General features: G+C 40.1%; 1 protein-coding gene and 2 non-coding genes across 3 annotated transcripts in view; 1 reads left to right on the forward strand and 2 right to left on the reverse strand.

Annotated features, from left to right (window-relative positions):
• MEI1 (meiotic double-stranded break formation protein 1) overlaps positions 1-21370 on the reverse strand; it is a 58320-nt gene that overhangs the window by 21613 nt on the left and 15337 nt on the right. The window contains exons 12-19 of the mRNA XM_010983500.3: positions 17818-17932; positions 16871-16962; positions 15909-16050; positions 14194-14305; positions 11009-11069; positions 9894-9991; positions 5648-5816; positions 1493-1640 (exon numbers count right to left, since the gene is read on the reverse strand). Coding sequence (XP_010981802.2) covers positions 1493-1640; positions 5648-5816; positions 9894-9991; positions 11009-11069; positions 14194-14305; positions 15909-16050; positions 16871-16962; positions 17818-17932 — 937 coding nt within the window. The remainder of the gene's footprint in view (positions 1-1492; positions 1641-5647; positions 5817-9893; positions 9992-11008; positions 11070-14193; positions 14306-15908; positions 16051-16870; positions 16963-17817; positions 17933-21370) is intronic.
• LOC116156605 (U6 spliceosomal RNA) lies at positions 13353-13459 on the reverse strand. Its single transcript, XR_004140451.1, has one exon. It is a non-coding gene; the product is annotated as a U6 spliceosomal RNA (small nuclear RNA).
• LOC116156613 (U6 spliceosomal RNA) lies at positions 21098-21204 on the forward strand. The gene has a single exon (XR_004140459.1). It is a non-coding gene; the product is annotated as a U6 spliceosomal RNA (small nuclear RNA).

The raw sequence follows: 21370 nt of genomic DNA on the forward strand, positions 1-21370 counted from the left end.
AGACAGTATGAGATCATCAAAGCAATAAGTTTAGAGAAAAAAGAAAAGCAGTCAAAGACTGAGCCCTGGGGTACTACAGCAGTTAGAGGTCAAGGAGATAAGAGAGAATCACCAAAAGATACTGAGACATAACAGCCAGAGAGGCAGGAGGAAAACCAGGAGTACATGGTATTCTAGATGCTAAGTAAAAGCAGAGTTTCAAAGAAAAAGAGATGCTGTTTATAGGTCAAGTAATATTTTAGTCACCTAAAATATAAATTATTGGTTTTAGCCATGTATCTATTATTGGTGACTTTGATAAGTGCATTTTCAGGGACGTGGTAAGAATGAATGCCTAACTGGAGTAGGATCAAGAAAGAATGGGAGGAACTATATTCAATATCTTGTAGTAACTTATGATGAAAAACAATATGAAAACAAATATATGTATGTTCATGTATGACTGAAGCATTATGCTGTACACCAGAAATTGACACATCATAAACTGGCTATACATATATATACATATATATATACACACACACACACATATATATATACACACACAAAAAAAGAAAGAATGGGAGAACAGGAAAGCCTGAAGCATCTTGTCATACTAGAAAACTAAAACTCTGTCAAAGAGTCGTGTTAAAAGGACTTAGAAGCTACCTTGAATAGGCTCCCACTGGCCAAAGATAGGACAATTTGATCCTTAAAAAGGATAATAACTACAGTGAATTGAAATCATCAGATATTTTTAAATCCATGAGCTCATAATAATACTAAAAAAAATCTTTGGTCACTTTTAGAGAATGCTAGGCAACCAACTCATTGTCTTGAAAACTGGTAATTAAAGGGAAAAAATCAAACATTCAATCTATGCTTCCTATACAATCTACCATTCAGAGTAACTGAATAATTGATGAGAAGTTTCTTTTTATACAAGTATTACATTAATAAAGAGAAAATGACAGAATCAGGATATTATTATTTCGCAATCCCTAATAAATTAATGGATCTAGGCAATGATCACTAATGGCTGCTAACACCACAAAGAGCCTGATTAACAATGATCTGGGCCCTCACAACACACTTTGTTAGATAAACTGTCACCTGGACATACCTCACATCTCTCCCCCCATGCACAAACCAGAGGTGATACTAAGAAAAGAGCCTGGGGAGTTGATCAAGTCTGAGTTGGGGTCCTGGCTTCCCCATCAATTAACTGTGTGACCTAGAGAAAGTTACTTTATTTAAACTAAGTCCTGATTTTATTATCTATAAAACAGAAATAATAATCTCTGCTTCCCAGGACTATTGAGAGAATTAGCTAAATTACATAGGCACTGTATGTATCAGTACTCTACCTCCCTCCACTCCCCCACCACAGTCACTCACCTATCCACCCTCCCTTTCTCTCTCTCTCTTTCTGCTGCCTCCCTTCTCTATACACACACCATCATGTATCCCAAGGAACCATGATGTAAAGAGGTACAGGAGTTTTGGTTCATACCTCGGGTAATGCACCACCTTTGTCCTGGCAGATTGCAAGTAGATAGATGGAAGCTCTGAAGACCACCAGTGGAGGGTGTTCACCCTGGTCCTGCAGAGACAGGAGGAAGCTTTGCACAGCCACAAATAACTCCGCCTCTGAGACAAACCTGTGGATCAAGGAAAGTCTGAGTAAAAAAGGCAGATATGGCTATCTTACCTTGCCACATCCTCCCTCAGCCACTATTCTTCTGCCCTAGCATGTCCACAGCCTTGTGACACCTTGTACAAAACTGTGCTATATATACTTAAAACATTGTCACATATGCACAGCACATAGTTCTATGCATTGTGCAAGGCTCTGTTAGAGGCCAGAGACTCCTCATTCACACCTAGAAGGTGAATCATCAGCCAGCTGGACCAGCAGTGTTAAAGAGCAGGATGCCAATTCGGGGGTTCAGGAGGCCCTGCTTTAGCAGCCAGCCCACCTTTCTCTTCTTGTATCTATCATTAACATTTGCGTGTTCTGGGGGGAGGGTATAACTCAAGTGGTAGAGCTCATGCTTAGCATACACAGGGTCCTGGGTTCAATCCCCAGTACCTCCTCTAAAAATAAATAAATAATTAAACTTAATTACCTCCCCCCTCCAAAAACAGTTTAGTTAATAGTATTAAACCCTCATGCATATGATCAAATGATTTTCAATGAGGGTGCCAAGACCATTCAATGGGGAAAGGACAGTCTTTTCAACAAATGGTGCCAGGAAAACTGGATATGCAAAAGAATAAAGTTAGACTCTTACCTAACACGATATAAAAGAAAATCAACCCCAAATGGATCCAGACTTAAATGTAAGACCTAAAACTATAAAACTTCTAGAAAAAAAAAAAAAGGCAAAAGTTTCATGACACTGAATTTGGCAATGATTTCTTGGTTATGACACCAATGGCACAGGCAACCCACAAAATGGGAGAGATCATTTGCAAATCGTTTATCAAAGAAGGAATTAATACCCAGAATATACAGAGAACTCCTAAAACTCAACAAAAAAGAAACTCAAACAATCTAATTCAAAAATGGGCAAAGGATTTGAATAGACATTTCTCCAAAGAATATATACAGATGGCCAATAAGCACATGACAAGATGCTCAACGACACTAATTATTAGGGAAGCGCAAATCAAAACTATGAGATAATAACCTCACATCCATTAGGATGGCTACTATCAAAAAAGTAAAAAATAAAAAGTTTTCGAGAGGATGTGGAGAAATTGGAAAACTTGTGCACTGTTAGTGGGAATGTCAAATGGTATAACTACTGTGGAAAATAGCATGATATTGCCTCAAAAAAATTAAAAATAGAACTACCAGATGATCTGGCAATTCCACTTCTGGGTATAAACCCAAAATAATTAAAAGCAGGGTCTCAAAGAGATATTTGTCCACCCTTGTTCACAGCAGCATTATTCACAATAGCTAAGAGGAAGCAACCCAAGTGTCTATTGACAGATGAATGGATAAGCAAAATGTAGTATACACATATACAATGGAATATTATTCAGCCCCCAAAAGAAAGGAAATTCTGACATATGCTACAGCTGATGAATCTTTAAGACATTATGCTAATTGAAACAACCAGTCACAAAAAGATAAATACTGTATGATTCTACTATATGAAGTACTTAGCATAGTCAAAATCATAGGGACAGAAAGTAAAATAGTGGTTACCAGGGGCTGAGGGCAGGAGGGAATGGACAATTATTGTTTAATGGGTATAGAGTTTCAGTTTTGCAAGATGAAAAGAATTCTGGAGATGGATGGCAGTAATGGTAGCTCAACATTATGAATGTATTTAATACTATTGAACTGTATACTATAAATGGTTAAGATGGTAAATTTTATGTTTGTGTATCTTACAATTTAAAAATTAGGAAAAATAGTAATGTGCCAATGTTGATGTCTTAGTTTGGTAAATGTACCATAGTTATGTTGGTATTAGGAGAAAATGGGTGAAGAGTATAAGGGAACTCTGGGTATTGTCTGTAACTTTTCTGTAAATCTATAATTACTCCAAAATAAAATATTTATTTAAAAACTAAAAATAAAATGTATAATAGCCATAATATAAATATTATACTACCAAAAGAGTAAGGTACATGTACTAGCATGGAAAGATGTTCAAGATACACTGTTAAGTTAAAAAACAAGCTGAAGACCTTATATTATATCCCATTCTGTGTATTTTTTTGAAAGAAGTATATTTGTGTTTTTTAAAACACAGAAGAGGGTAACAACAGTTAACTCCAGCAGATGCATAGGGAAATATTTTAACTTTATATTAAATCATTTTACTTGAATTTTTACAATCAGCATGATTCTTAAAATAAGAAAAAAAACTTTTAAAGAATCATATTGGTCAAGTGATTTTCAATGAGGGTGTCAAGACAATTCAAAGGGGGAAAGAATAGTCTTTTCAACAATTGTGCTAGAACATCTGTATAAGCCACATGCAAAAGAACTAAACCCTTACCTCACACCATCACAAAAGTTAACTCAAAATAGCTATATATAATAGGTAAAACTATAAGGGAAAAGAACTACAGAAGAAAATGTAGGAGTAAATTTTTATCATTTTGGGTTAGAAAATAGTCTCTTAGAATCAATACCAAAAGCATAAATGATAGCAAAAAAAATACACAAATTTCATCAAAATTAAAATTTGATTTCACCAAATTTAAAAAATTTTATGCTTCAAAGGACATCATCAGGAAAGTGAAAGGATAACTAACAGAATGGGAGAAAAAAATTGCAAATTGTATATCTGATAAGGAACTTATATCTAGAACATATAAAGAACTCTTACAACTCAGTTAAAAAATGGGTAAAAGATCTGAATTTATCCAAAGAAGGTATACTAATAGCCAAGAAGCACATGAAAAGATGCTCAACATCATTAGTCCTTAGGAAAATGCTAATCATTAGTCCTTAGGGAAATGCTAACCACAACACAAAAACCACTTTATACCCAGGAGGATGGCTATAGTCAAAAAGATGGACGATAACAAGTGTTGACAAGGACATGGAGAAACCAGACCCTTCAAATATTGCTGGTAGGATTGCAGCCACTCTGGAAAACAATTTGGAAGTTCCTCAAAAAGTTAGACATAGTATTACCATATGACTCCTCAATCCTACACCTGGCATATAAAGAAAAGGAATAGAAAACGAGTTCTCAAATAGATACATGTACACGCATATTCACAGCATTACTATTCACAATAGCCAAAAGGTGGAAACAGCCCAAATGCCCATCAATGAATGAATGGATAAACAAACTGTGGTACATGCATACAATGGTATATTATTCAGCCATAAAAAAACAGATACATGCTACAAACATTATGCTAACTGAATGAATCTTGAAAACTTTATGCTAAGTGGAAGAAGCCACGTGCAAAAGGTCACATATTATATGATTCCATCTATAGGAAATGTTCAGAATAAATCCATAGAGACAGAATGCAGATTGTTGGTTGCCAGAAGCTGAGCAGAAGAAGGAATGAGGAGTGACTGCTTAATAGGTAGGAGGTTTTACTTTGGATTAATAGAAATGTTTTGGAACTAGACAGAGGTGGTGGTTGCACAACATTGTGAATATGCCACTTTAAAATGGTTAATTTGTTACATCTATCAAAATGCATCAAATTGTACATCTGAAATATGTGTAGTTTACTGTACAGGAATCATACCACAATAAAGGTGTTTTAAAAAATGGTTAATTTGTGTTATATAAATTTTACCTCAATAAATTTTTTTTAAGTTTAAGGAAGAATAGTCCTTTGATTTTAAATTTTAATGGTATGTATAGTAATTTTTAAAACCAAAGTAAACCACTGAAATTTTTTTCAGTCAACGAACAACACTTTCAGGGATATCAAGGAATTCACATTAGCATCCAGGCCTCTGTCTCTCAGCACTGTGACTATCCATCTGTCTCAACTCTCTCTCCAAAATGTGAGCCCCTCAGGAATACAAGCCATTTCTCACTTACCCCTGTGTCCCCAGTGCCCAGCAGCAGGCTTGGAAAGGATGCCTCTGTAACTATTTTTTGAACTGAACTTGGCTACAGGTGTTGGTCCTAGAACCAACCATCAGCCACCAGCTCTGAGCACTGACCTGTCCCCGTGGATGTAGGCCAGGTAGAAGAGGAGCAGGATGCAGTACTGTCTCTGGCGAGCAGCTCCCTCCACATACTGGCGATCCAACAGAAAAGCAAGGCTTTCAGGGCTCCTGCTGTTTATCTGGGGCAGCCCGTGCTGAAGGAGCTCAGACACCGCAGAGAGTTCTGGGCAGGGAACAGGCAGGAGAAAGCCACACAGAGAAAATGGGAGAGCAGATAATGAGCACATGAGTATCTACTACATACAGAATACTGCACAGGGTAGCAAGGATACATGCAGGATAAAAGGAAATCAATCTCCTCTTTCTCTTTACCAGGAGAGACTCAAGGTAACATGTGGAAGGACATGGATATATTCATTCACTTGACAATGTTCACTGAGTGGCTACTCTAGGTCAGGCTGTGAAACACAGGCCCTACCCCCAGTAGCTGGCAGCTGGTAGGGAAATACAGATAATGAGACAGATAATTGCAGGACATGTGATCGGTGCCACATTCAAGTGTGGAAAAGAAAGTGACTCATGCCACCTGTGATGGAGAGGGCAGGTTCAAAGAGGAGGGAACTGCGGAAGGTAATACACAGGCAGAGAAAGGAGAGAAGAGACTCCTTGAAACAGGAAGCAAGGTGTTCAGAGGCCTGGAGGCATATATAAGGACATGCCATGTTTAGAGGGCAGCAAGTTCAGTGTGACTGGACCATCAGTTAATAGATGTGGAGTGTCAGGAGTTTGGGAACTGTGTGATGTAATTTGTAACTGCACTGTGAAAGACCCTGAATGCTGAGTATAGAATCTGGATTTTATCCCGAGAGCAGATTCCTAGATTTCTTATGGAATCTCTGTTTCAAAAAACAAAGAGTATTTTAATACCTATGAAAGAAAAGGACCTCAGGGCTTAAATTTTGAATAAAGTCAACTTACCCTTATTTTCCACATTTCACCAAGGACAAGAGAAAACTCTTATCACTGTGAGATATGCCCCACAGACTGATGTTTGGGGACAACGGCTGAAGGCCAGGGGAGTTAAAAATGTTAAGACTTGGTTTTCAGATAGATCTTCCAGCAATCAGTGAAGATTGGTTGGAGGATGAGAGACTGAAAGCAGGGGGCCAAGTTAGAGGTCAAATGAAAGAGTCCATCTTGCCAGCGCAGTGGGCCAAGTAGAGGGTGAGAATGGAAAATGCCCCACACCCATGTGGTCGCAGAGCCAGGTCAGGTTTCCTAATTCTAAGTTTAGAGCTTTTTCCACCAAAGCACACTATGATCAAGCATAATATCCTTGAGCCTCATACATCCACCTGCCCTTTCTCCTGTTGTATAAAAGAAAGAAGCAGTCTGTAAGGTTGGCTGCTCTTCCTGGTGCTCTGGGATTTGACAAGATCTCAGGGTCTGAGGGGGCAGATGTGTGGGACTCCTCTTATTCCAACGAGAGAGGGAGCTGCCAGCAGCAGGGAGCTGGTGCTCGTGAGCACAAGAGGCTGTGGTGATCTGACTGCCACCACGGCTATGTCATCGTGCTGCTCTCTGCAGGCCAGACCATGCCTGAACAGGCAGAGCTGGGCCCCACACAGAGAGCAGTGGGCAGTACAGTGAGAGAACTAGGAGCCAAGCCACATTGGAAGGAGTGAAAATGCTCACCTGTGCTTCTGTCTCTCAGCATAGTGTCTGAGAAAGACAAAGGAGAAAGTGATTTGGGAAGGGTGGGAGGAGAAGACACAATCCACATAAACGTAAAAAGAGGAAACCCAGCCAGCATCAATTCTCACCCACAAAGAGGGCACAACATTTGTTGAATGAGTGAATAAAACAATGATTAAATTGTTTTATCTTACAGCAAGAGGGAGAGGTCTAGGATAGAGGAACTCCTTAGGATAGAGAACATACCATAATGATCATTGTCTCCACAGCTGCACCTAGGCCTCCCCTGGCATGTAGCAGAAGCTCAGTGAACATTCAGCAAAAGGAAAAACTTCCAGCTCTCAGCCCTGCATCTGCTGTTCCCCCTGCCTAGATTCTGCATGGGGTTCCTTCACCTCACTCAGACCTCTGCTAACATGTCACCTCCTCACCTCCTCATGACCACCCTATCTAGAATGTACTTCCTCCTCCCATCACTATCACTTCACCCAGTTTTATTTTTTTCATAGCATCTATCCATTCCTGACATTGTATCTATGTATTTACTGTCTGCCTCTCCCACTTCATGAGAACAGGACTTTGTATCCTTATCAGTAGTTCCTGAAATAGTTTAGCACACAGTAGGTGCTCAAGAAATATCTCTTTTTTGTGTATATATATTTTTTTTTAATTGAAGTATAGTTAGTTTACAATGTTTTGTCAATTTCTGGTGTACAGCATAATGTTTCAGTCATACATGAACAAACATATATTCATTTTCATATTCTAAGAAGTATTTCTTGAATGGAGGAACAAAGAAATGGAACAGGCTGTTCAAGATACTTTGAACAGTTTAATCCAGAATATATAAACAGCTCATACAACTTAATAACACAAAAACCAACAACTCAATCTAAAAATGGGCAGAAGACATAAGCAAGCAATTCTCCAATAGGCATGTGAATAAATGCACAATATCACTAATTATCAGAGAAAGGCAAATCAAAACTACAATGAGATGTCACCTCACACTGGTCAGAATGGCTAACATTAAAAAGTCCACAAACAGTAAATGTTGAAAAGGGCGTGGAGAAAAGGGAACCCTCCTATACACTGTTGGTGGGAATGTAGTTTGGTGCAGCCATTATGGAAAACAGTATGGAGATTCCTCAAAAAATTAAAGATAGATTTACCATATGATCCAGCAATCCCACTACCAGGCATATACCCAAAGGGAACTTTAATTCGAAAAGATACATGCACCCCAATGTTCATAGCAGCACTATTTACGATAGCCAAGACATGGAAACAGCCTAAATTTCCATCAACAGATGACTGGATAAAGAAGATGTGGTATATTTATACAATGGAATACTACTCAGCCATAAAAACCAACCACATAACGCCATTTGCAGCAACATGGATGCTCCTGGAGAATGTCATTCTAAGTGAAGTAAGCCAGAAAGAGAAAGAAAAATACCATATGAGATCGCTCATATGTGGAATCTAAAAAAAAAACAAATAAAGCATAAATACAAAACAGAAATAGACTTACAGACATAGAATATAAACTTGTGGTTGCCAAGGGCGCAGGGTGGGAAGAGATAGACTGGGATTTCAAAATTGTAGAATAGATGAACAAGATTATACTGTATAGCACAGGGAAATATATACAAGATCTTATGGTAGCTCACAGAGAAAAAAATGTGACAATGAATATATATATTTTCATGTATAACTGAAAAATTGTGCTCTACACTGGAATTTGACACAACATTGTAAAATGATTATAAATCAATTAAAAAATGTTAAAAAAAAGAATAAATTAATGCCATCTGCAGCAACATGGATGGACCTAGAGATCATCATTCTAAGTGAAGTAAGCCAGAAAGAGAAAGAAAAATACCGTATGATATCACTCATATGTAGAATCTTAAAAAAAAAAAAAAGGACATTATAAACTCATCAACAGAACAGAAACGGACTCGCAGACATAGAAAACAATCTTGTGGTTACCAGGGAAAGCAGGTGGGAAGGGATAAATTTGGGAGTTTGAGATTTGCAAATGTTAGCCACTATACATAAAAACAAATTTTTAAAAAATTCTTCTGTATAGCACAGAGAAGTATATTCAATATCTTGTAATAACCTTTAATGAAAAAGAATATGAAAACAAATATATATGTATATGCATGACTGGGACATTGTGCTGTACACCAGAAATTGACATATTATAACTGACTGTACTTCAATAAAAAAATTGTTTTTAAGATACTTTGAGCAGAGTCTCTGGAGGTAACAAGCAGAGAGCAAGAGGCCTGGTGTGAGGGACGATGCAGAGAAGATGGTCACGGGGAGGAACTGGTCTTGATGAACTTTAGGGTCTTTTCGACCCTTAAAATCTAAAGGTCCAAGAGCCTTGGATTCCATGGCTTTCTGATTCTATTATCTCACCTCCCTAGGAAGCAACCTACAGTTTCATCATTCCATGATTCCGTGGTTCCTCTAGGTGGCTTTAAGCCAAGATATCTTACCATTGTTCTGGCTCACTACTCAGCAAATCAGCAAGGCATCCAGACTCTAAAATACCACGGACCTCATGAGTGGTCAAACTACAGCATCTTACCTTCTTGGGAAGGTAGTCCTGTCTTCTCTGGAGCTGAGAGGAGGTTGATGCACATGTAGTAGAGGAAACTGGAACACACCTGGTTTAGGGCTGAGTGACTTAGAGGGAGAAGAGGAAAAGAGAACAAGAGAAAGAACATTGCTACTTTGGCTAGGACAGCATTATCCCTGCCATGTACTGAAGCACCACTGCTTTGTGTCAGAGCCCAATGAAATTCTAACTATGGCCCTGGTAGAGAAGGCCCAGAGGTGGCTATGAAAAGTAAGTATGGAACCTGCTGCCCACAGATGTAACTTAGGCACTTGGCCCATATAGGCATTCACTAAAAGTTGACTGAAAAAAATAAATCAAGGAGGGCTAGTAAGCTCCAATTTAGTAAAACATATAACCAAAAGTGTTCTTGGATCAGGGAAGGGCTGGGAGTACCAGAAAAGAGGAAGGTATTGAACCAAAAATGGGTAGTTAAGAAGAAATACAAACATCCAACATTAAGACTTGGAATCCAGGTGGATCCCCATATTCTCTCCTGAAAGTTTGCTGTTGTATTCAGAGATATGGAAGGAGAGCTAGATACTACACTGTGGTCACCTTGAGGGCTATAGGCAGTAACAAGTGGAATCTGCCAAGTAAATGCAGAGACAGGTGGTAAATCAAAAATGGGGAGGCACAGAAGGCTGCTCTAAAAACCTAACAAGACAGACTGAAGCAGCAACCCCTCTACTTTGAATAAGAGACTTTCTCCTCTGGAACTGCTGGGCTGGCAGCAATTAAGAACAGGACTGTCTCAACGGACACTGCATCAACTACCCTGTGAGGGCTTCAGCTTCCTTGTTTATAAAATGTGAGGTTAGACAAATGATCTCTAAGAGCCCTTCTAGTTTTGATGTTACAGGTGCTTATCCAAGTATCACATGGAATGAGAGTCTTATCAGAACTAGATTAAATAAAACTACAGAAGAATGTCTAGTTCATACCACCAGTTGCTGAGTAATTGACATTGTGTCAATCCCCCCGCAATCCTATGACTAAACCACACCAATCAGAAATTTCCACTTGTCCAGTGAAGAAGAACATTTGACCCCTTTGCCACTATCTTTACCTGGGATCATACATACCTCAGGCCGCTGCAGAACCTGGCCTTCAGTTCCAGGGTCAGTTGTATGAAGGATGAGGCAGCTTGGGAGAAGTGGGAAGAAAGTAGAGACTTAAACCAGGCTCGTTACAGAGATTCCTAAGTCTGGGTGGTTCTAGTTTTGGAGTCACACAGACCTAGGTTCAAAATGTGCTCCATCACATCTAGTAGTGTGAATCTGGAACATTTATTTAACTTCTCTGAGATTCTGTTTCGATATCTATACCTCACAGGTTGTTGTAAAACTAAGTAAGATAAATGCATATAGAACATCTAATAAATACTCAGCTCTGAGTAGATGCTGAATAAATGTTCATCTTCCTTTCTGATGGACATTTTGCATTAGCTGGTGACCCTGGCCCAGGCCCCTGCTTTGCCTGACTCTCCCAGTCTCTCCTCTCCCACACCAGCCTGCAGCTCTCTCTCTCAAAACTGATGTCTGTCCTGCCTATCCTGGGCCCCTGTAAAGGCAGGATTCTAGACAAGTACATCAAGAGCTCCCACCACACCCGCTCCAATGTTGGGGAGAATCTGTATTCTATCCTAAGGCTAATGGATGGGACATTTTTCAGTCCTCGTTTTACTTCTGGGATGCATTTGACACTCATGACCACTCCCTAATCTACAAAATTCTCTTCACTTGGCTTCCCTAATGTCATATTCTTCTGGTTTTCTTCCTTCCTCTCCAACCGTTCCTTATTAACATCCTTTGGAGTCTTCTGCTCCTCCTGACCATTGAATATTGTGCTTGACTTTGTCTTGGTCCTTTGATCACCTCATTTTACACACCCTTGAGGAATCTCACCTGCTCCCCACTAGAGAATTGGCCCCACAAGAACAGGGGTCTATTTTGGTCACTGCTACATTCTCTGCTCTAGGACAGTGCCTTTCATGTAGTAGGTACCCAATAAATGTTTATTAACTGACTGAAAGGCTGGATGCTGAAACCTGCTATACCTACTGTGAGGAAAACAATGTTGCCCGCCATCCCAGTTCTTCAAGGATCAAGCCGTGAGCCACTGCAGTCACTCAGCCCACTGACAGTGCGCCCTGAGGGGAACTCATGATGGAAAAAAACCAGGAAACATTCTGTGCTTTGGATATACTGGCCCCTAGATAGTTAAGATGCATATCTAAGGAAAAATTTCAAATGACTCTAGATCCTTGCATCTTTCCCATATACAAAAAAGCACTAGAATTCAGTAACTTGAGATGTTTGTTTTTTGTGACTAACAGTATTCTTCTCATGCTTGACTACATATTTTCCCAGCAAAAAAGTTCATACATACTCTGGCTCCTCCCTTACCTCTTCGGATCAGTTCCTCAGAACTATCTGATAGGCTATCTCCTGGGCTATAGTCCTTAGTAAGGTCCCCAAATAAAAGTTAACTCACAACTTCTATGTCATGTGTTTTTTCCATTAGTTGATATTGTATTTAAAGATCAGATCTCTCCCTTGACTTCAGACACATAGTCAATTACCTACCTAACAGCTCCACTGGGACATGCAACAGGCGTCTCACGCGTACCCACATCCAAATTGATGACATCCTCTATTGCCTTCCCAAACCACATCCTCCTACAGTGAGCCTCCTCTCAATAAAAAACACCACCATCCACCTAGACGGCAGACAGAGGCCAAGGCATCACCCTAAACTATTCCCTCTCCCTCATGCCCTACATCTAATTGTTCTATCCCTCCCACCCCACCCACCAACACAACCTTAGTTCCTAACACCAACCTGAGTTAATGCAAGAGGCTGAACTATTTGCCTCCAATCTTGCCTCCCTCTAACTCATGGTCCACACTATTCTAAGAAGAATCTTTCCAAATCAGCAATCTGAGCCTGTTGTTCCCCTTCTTTAACACTCAAGTACCTAAGATAAAGTCCAAATTCCTGACATGATCAACAAGGCCCTGCACAACTGAGCCCTGGCTACTTCTCTATGGTAGAATTTCCACTGCATGCTATGTGTAAGAAATAAAAGAAAAGATAGAAAATGATAATGATAAAGGGCAAGCATAGCACAGAGATTTAAAAAGCAGACTCTAGAGCCAGATTAGATTCCCTGAGTTTGAATCCTGGGCACATCACTTCCTGTATGACCTTCGGAAAGTTGCTCAACCTCTCTGAGTTTCATCAGCAGAATGAGGACAATCATAGTACGTACTTCCTAGAGTTTTCAGATAATTAAATGACTTAATACATGAAAGCATTTAAAACAGTATCTAACACATAGTAATAATTTAATAAAAATTATTATTAGTTGTTAATTATTACTATCATTCTCTCTACTCCCTTTTCTTTTTTTCTTTTTTCCTTTTTTGAAATATGGAACACTTCACGAATTTGCGTGTCATCCTTGTGCAGGGGCCATGCTAATCTTCTCTGTTTTGTTCCAATTTTAGTATATGTGCTGCCAAAGCGAGCACACTCTCTACTCCCTTTTCTGTTTTTGGTTAACCCCGCTTCCTATTTTCACCATCACTACACTTTCTAAGGAAGATAAAGGAGACTCTGACTCTGATTCCTGGGCTTATTCTGCAGATTGAGGTACTTACAGGGTGAAAACTGGAGACATGGGAAAGGAAGGCTTACATTTGAAAGAGAAAAAAATGACTGAGAGAAGAAAATACATACATGCAAGAAGTCCTGGAAAAGGCTGAAGGAGTCAAGAGCCACCTGGGTTCAATTTTAGGAAGGTAATTCAGTACAGTATAGATAGTAGCTTTCATACAGAGTGCTGCCACTCGTCTAGAAGGCATTTTCGAGTATGTGGGGACATTTTTCACCTGTCACAATGACTGGGGATACTTCTGGCATTCAGTGCTCAGGAGCCAGAGATGCTAAACATCTTGTGAGATCCAAGGGAATGTGAAGTATGAGAGTAATGGGGAAAGAGGTGTGCTGTGGGCTCTGAACTGGAACTTCCTTGACATTCTCAAAAAGTATCAGTTAATTTGAGAACTGCCTTTAAGGACTTTTGATTACTGGATGACATTCCCTTCCACTCAACCCTGGGTAGAGTGTGGATGTTGATTCTGAATGAATACATATGAATGAATAATAAGCCTCTCATCCACAGGCTATGCTCTCTTTGAGAACTCTGAGCAGCTGCCCAAGGTGCCTGCCTCCCTCTCAAATTCCACACCTGCCAGCTCCCTACCGAGCTTCTTGGAGAATTTCTCCTTCATGTGAGGGACGATGACAAAAAGGCTGTGCAGAATCGAGAGGAAAACCTCCATCAAGGCTGGGTGAGTAGCCTGCTCCGAGTATCTCTGCAAAGAACCAGAGGGGAGAACACAGCCCATCAGGACTTAGCCTTTGAAGGAAGAGCATCAGCAAACCTGGCATCAAATCTAGCAATCATAGACTAAACCCCTTCATTTGAAAAGCACAAAAAAGCTAGGGGCTCTGCAGTTACAAGCCCACATCCAAGGATTACATCTGCCACTTCACAAACTGTGCATGATACTTCACCTCTCTAGGCCTCCACCAAAAGAAGTGAAACAGAAATAATCAGTCCTACCTCCCAGAAACAAATGAGATCTGATGTGTAAAAGACACTTTCTAAACGTAATGCCGAGTGACACTCACGTTTCTAACATACAATAATATAGTTCACAAACTGCCTTCACATTTATTTTTCATGTGACCTTTGAACAGAATCATGAGGCAGCCTGATGTGGTAAACAGAGCTCTGGATTAATAGAGAAACTTGGGCTCTATTTAAAGCTCTGCACAAAGTTGCTGTGTGCCCTTGGGTCAGTCACCCCCTCCCCTCTCACTGTATGTCTTCCCTATATGTAAACAGCCGGTGCCTCAGGGACACGGTTCTTATAGATATCTTTCATTTGGTTTTTAAGCCAACTTTTTTTTAATTAAAAAAGTAATAGATGCTCATTAAAGAAAATGTGTAAAATATAGAAAAGTTGAAAGAAAGAATAATACAGTAATTCTATACCTGGTTCCAGATATAGCTCTAACACTTCATAAATCTAAGAGGAAGGGAGAGCAGATGAGGAAACTAATGTGAATTGCCCAAGTGTTAATGCTGGTGCACGCCAACCAGGGCTGCAACCCATGTCCTGACAGTTGCCCACCTGAAGACCCTCGCATGCTGGCTTAAAGACTTCTTCAAGGCAAAGAGGCTCTCTTCCGTTAGAACCAGAAAATGCTTCCCTGCTGCCACCTACTGTTCCCAGTGGGTGTTTTCGAGCTATCCTTTCCCAACTAATAGGCTCTTCGCTGGCTCACAGGATGTCCAAACCTCAAACAGGACAGGACTCACCTAAGGTCATCTGGGAAGTCAGCTGCCCTAGATCCTGCTCCTCCTACCACCTCCATCTCAAGTCAGATCAAAACTAGGTCTCTCTTCACAGTGGCCATGTCTCATTTTACAGAAGTCACATGTGTTCCTTACTTACGTCTAAATCACAGATATTCCTGCTGCTCATTACTAGGCAGAAAAACACATGGGTTCAAATCTCAGCACTGTCATGTACTTGCTTTATAACTATAGAAACATGACAGCCTCATCTTTAAGTTGGGGGAAATTACAGGACCTATTTCACAGCATCATTGGAGGATCAAATTAAGTTACAAATATAAGGCATTTAGCACTTCATAAACATTACCTATTTATTAGATTATTATTACTGCTTTCTAATTTTTCTTAAGTGGCATCTATTAGTTTTAGAATAAAACACTATGCTACAATTTTAAAACCAAAGGAAAAGTGGCCACAAGAACAACACTGCTGAGACCCTCAGGAGGTCCAGTTGAGTAGTTGACTCACTGCCTTGTGCCTCTCACCCTGGTTTGCTCTCACATTCTTCTCCTCCCCAAGCTTCATGCTGTCGATGGCTCAGGGGAACCTACCAGCACCATGGGGATACACAGGGAGTCACAGGCACTGAGAAGAAATTCTGAGAAGGCCTCCAAGGTGTCTTCTTTCTCAGCATTGGGAGCTGTGAATGGATTCTCCTGGGCTGAAGGCTCACTCTGGAATTCCACAGCCAACCTGAGAAATCAATGTGTGAGTGTATCTACTACTACCAATGCAACATAAAGGTTAAAAGCATCCTCCCAGGGGGATACCCGAGCTCAGAGTCTAGGGGAAGTATCCCTATCAGTAGGTCTAGGAAAAATTCAAGAGGTCTCAGTGAGGGAGAACCTGGTCTTTGGCTACCTCTCCAGCTTCGTGCTCCCTACCCTCTCTCTCCCATAATACATGACTCTTCCACCCTACTACATGTACTTCTCTGAGCATCCCACGCTGTTTGCTGTTTCACATCTCTGCCTTTACATATGATGCTCTCTCTACCCATAATGCATTCCCCAGATTTGTGACAACCTAATGAATTCCACATATGTAAACAAAACTCTCTTCCGCAAGAGACTGTAAGCTCCTTTTGGGCAGGAGCTAATCTGATTTATCTTTTTACTCCCACTGTCTACCACCAGGCCTGGCACACAGGAGATACATTTGTTAACGTGAACTGAATTTATCAAACAAGCTCTCAGTGAACACCTAAAGGGCTAGGTTATCTGAGAAGAGAAACAAAGCTAAATGAGATACAACCTTGTCACACAGTAATGAAAGCTTCACCAGGAGGGAAACTTTAGAAATCTCCTACTCTAGCTACTTGTCCTCACACCTCCTCCATACACCCCCTCCACACCCCAAACACATGCCCAACCTCCACCCCAGCCGAAGTCCTCTCCCTATGCAGCAAAGCATCAGAGATCAAGTGTTGCTTCCAAAACTTTGTCCTTTGTCTGACTCCTTTTTACCCTCATCTTCCATACTGCTACCACCGCAGACCACAGAGGCCCCTCACCTGCAGGCATTTCTAAATCCCTCCAGAGTGCTCAGGAGGAACTTTCCCCTTCCAAGAATGGCCTTCTCCGAATCTCTACTGGAGGCATGGCCCTGAGGTGAGAAGGAAATAGAGGAAATTATTGGTCAAGTACTTACTGTGTGTCCCAGTCTTTGCTTAGAGGACTACAGACCTCTTCCTCTCACACTGGAGTCTGCCATTCCCAAACACCTAACACTTTCCAGGAGATCCTAGGTATATCCTCACAAATATAGCCATCTAATACCTCCTTTAAAAAATAGTGGAAGGTAGAATATGAGCTACCTGCCTCCTGTGAACCATAGGAGTGGTTTTTGTCCTATTATATGCAGAAAGCTGTCACAAGCTGGTAGACATTAGCCTAACTGGTTGTAATGTCCATGTTAGTTGCTCCAAAACACACAAAAATCCCTACCCCATCAGGTGTGAAGAGCTTAGTTTCCAAAGTTAATCTTGAAAAACATAATCAGCACTCACATTAACAGTATCTTTTCTGATATTTTAAGTCCATGGACCATTAAAAGCTAACAATTCTGGCACACTACACATTGGCCAGATTCTAATGTTCTAGTGAATCCAGCCTTAAATAATTTAGTGAGCATGTTTACCATACCTGCTTGGATGATATGAAAGACTAAGTGTGTAGTATGCTTGGGTCCAAACACCCTGGGATTTACTATCCAAACTTGCTAATTTTGGACCTTAGAGAAAAATTATTTAATCCCTGTCACTTCAGTTTCCTAATAAGGATAACAATTATTAAGCCTCACAGCTCTGCAGTTAGGAAAAAAAATTAACATCTCATTATAGGTATGTGTGCATGAGAAAAAGCTATAAAGTAGCATATAAAGGTAATTCAATGTACTAATTATCTTCTAAAGACACATTACAGCATGCTCTCCAGAAGAAGCAGGCTGCAGTGCACTGACCAGGGGCCTCCAGTTCAATGGGATCTGGGAAAGATCTGCACACCGGCTCAGCATGGCTTCGAGCAAGGCCTGTAGTTCCTTGTACAGCACAGGCAGAGCACTCTGATGGTCCTTCCTGCATCCAGAGAGACAAAGGAAGGCTTACTGTGGGGTAAGGGTACTCTAAGATACCCTCAGGTTCTCAGCTGATATGGGGCATGTGGAGAATCAGAACATGGGTCCAGAATCTGACCTGATAAAAATCCTTGCTGTAACACTTATCTAGCTGCATGACTGTGCACATTCCCTATCCTCTCCAGATTTCAGTTTCCTCATCTATTAAGTGAAAGTTAACAGTACTCTCCTTACAGTATTATTCTAAGGATCAAATTGGATGATATATGTCAAACACTCAGCATGATGCTTACTAGATAGTAAGTCCTTATAAATGACATCTATGTATATTATTATTGTTATTAAGGATACAGAGGGTTTTCTCACTGAGAAGGCCTCCTGGTGAAAGAAGCACTATCTAGAACTGGAGGTGCATCAAGAGATGTCTATGGCCAATGATGTCAAATAAGTGATAAGCTCTCTTGGTGAAGACAGATCAAATTTGCTCTCTGTTACCTTGATGAGGAAAACCAAGTTCAATAGGTAAATGTTATCAGGACCCAGATTTTATTTCAGGAATATAAGGAAGAACTTTCTGAGAGTCAAGACTCTATAAAGGTAGAGGGGACTATCTAGGAAGAAGTGAGTTCCCTATTCCTGGAGATTATAAGCAAAGACTGGAAATTACTTTTGGAGAGTCAATCATTTTGAGCGTGGGGTAAATGTGGAAAGTAACACTTAGGGTCCACCTGAACTCTCATATTCTATAGACTCAGAGGAGACAAGAGTCATTGACGAGTCTAATTGTGAGCTCCGAGAGGCCAGGTAACAGTTCTGCCTTTTCACTTCACCTAAACAGAGGTAGATGCATTGTAAATTGATGCTAAATAAAAAAGATGTTACATGAATGACTATTTGACAGGGTATAATTTAGCTGTATTGATTTCCTAGGGATGCTATGATAAATTACCACAAACTGTGTGGCTTAAAATATCAGAAATTTATTCCCACATAGTTCTAGGGGCTAGAAGTCTGAAACCGAGGTGTTGGCTCCCTCCAAAGACTCTAGGGAGGAATCCTGCCTTGCCTCTCAGCTTCCAGTGGTTGTGGGCAATCCTTGTCATTCCTTGGCTTATAGCTGCATCATTTCAATTTCTGCCTGCTTCTTCACATGGTCCTCAGTGTATATCTGTGTCCAAATCCCCCTTTCCCTTATAAGAGCTCCAGCCACAGGATTTAGGGGCCCATACACATCTTAATTCAGCTGTAACTACAAAGGCCATATTTCCAAATAAGGTCATATTCACAGGTTATGGGTGGGCATGAATTTTAGAGGGAAGCTATTTCAATCTAGTGCGGTAACTAAGGAGAAACCTATGTTAACCCTCATCTCTGGGCCTCCTTTTTTTTTTTTTTTAACACTGAGAGCAATCTGTTGGGCCTACTAATAGGTGCTCAGTTAACTGTATAAAATGAAGGCTTGATTTCCCCTTTCCCTCTTCATCTCTGGAAGTTCTAACTTTCTATCCTACACTGATTGTCAAGCCTGGTTTGGTCATCTTTAAATTCTTTCAACAGTTCTCACTCCTCATTCCTCCTTCCCAGAGACCATCTGAACCACTCCACCTCAGAGGGACCACCTCAGTAAACAGTCTGGGAAATTAAAGTCAAAAGTAAAATCATCTAAGGATAATAATCAGCCCACTACCTATTACTCTCCACAACTCTGACCCAATCAGCTTTCTGGCTTCTTCATGTACTATTCCCCTTCATACAACCTGTTAGCCAGACTGGCTACTGTACCCTCAGTAATCCCTAATCTTTCTTGCCCACATGTTTTGGCCAACTCTGATCCTTCCACAAATCTAAACCTTTCATCCCTCACAGCACAGCTCAAATACAACCTCCTGCTTGAAAGGTGGTACCAGTCCCCCATAACACCAGCCTCCTAGGAGACTTCCAGCTCTGCATGGGAACTTCTGATTGACTCTTGCTCTTCTCTATGCCTTTGTTACCCTGTTGGTTTACTCATCTCACCCTTGTAGGGGTTCATGCCCCAGATTTAGAGATTCAAATCCAGGAAAGGACAAAGGGGGAAAAAGACCAACTGAAGCCATTATAATGTAAATGCTATGTTTGGTTTCAATTTTTAGAAGCAATCTAGAGTCAAATGACAAAGACTTAAATATGGTTACAGAAGAGACTATTAATGTGAATGACCTTTACAGCATAAATTAAAGGTACAATACAAAAATCATAGGTACAGCTGACATGGAGTAGTAGAAGGTAGGGAGGAGAAGGGAAAGGAAGAGCGGGAGTGCCAATATACTCAGCTAACCAAGTAGGCAGTCAAGAGATGCTGCTTCAAGCTGAGGGAACAAGAAATACAAGTTTAAAGTATATCATTTAAAAGTTTGAAGATATAAAATATTAACTAGCAAAAATGCCAAGGAAATGTAGAGAAGGCAAAATAATGTGAGGTAAGTCTTGATCTTTCTTACTGGTGAGTCATGAATAATGTCCTAAATTGACAAATAAAGAAATAGCATTACAAGCACATTATTTAGATTTAGGGAGATAAATCACCAGAACTAAAACCAAAATGAGTTAAAATTAGTTTCCTTTAGGAAGTAAGGACAGGGGGCTGTTCCTTTTCATTATAAACCTTCAGCATATTTTACTTTTTATCATTTAAATATATTACTTTGTTGGATTTCTTAAAGGGAAAACACGGAAACAAAGTAAAACTTCCTATATAAATAAACAAATAAATATAGGTCTCTTCCACTAGTCTTTTCAAGATATCAAGCTCTTACTAAGGAATGTGTTCCCATCTTGACCCTAGGATCTCTCAGTCTCACCATCCACTTTAACATCCATCATTCATATACTGACTATCTATTAGGAGTGAGGCGTATAGCAGTCAGTAAACTGACATGGTCCCTGATCTCTTAGAAGTTACATTATATAGCAGGGGAGACACAAAACAAATGAATAAACAAGAGCTGTCAAGTGTTTGGCAGGTGCTATAATAGTCAAATGGGTCAGTAAGGGAAGGATGCTCTGAACGAGACCTGAGTGATGGGAAGAGGCCAGTTGTGCAAAGATTCAAGGGAAGAGGATTTCAGGCAGAAGGAAAAATTAGTAGGAAAGGAAGTGGGGGGAAAAGTCTTGATTAAAACAAATGGTGCTTGCTTCAGCAGCACATATGCTAAAATTGGAATGATACAGCAAAGATTGGCATGGCCCCTGCGCAAGGATGACACGCAAATTTGTGAAGCGTTCCGTATTTTTCTTTAATGAAAAAGAACATGAAAATGAATATATGTATATATATGCATGACTGGGACATTATGCGGTATACCAGAAACTGATACATTATAACTGACTATACTTCACTAAAAATAAAATAAAATAAAATAAAACAAATGACTGAGTTTTAAAAAATTACATCCACAAA

The sequence above is a fragment of the Camelus dromedarius genome, chromosome 11 (genome assembly GCF_036321535.1).
Source record: "Camelus dromedarius isolate mCamDro1 chromosome 11, mCamDro1.pat, whole genome shotgun sequence".
Classification (NCBI taxonomy): Eukaryota; Metazoa; Chordata; class Mammalia; order Artiodactyla; family Camelidae; genus Camelus; species Camelus dromedarius.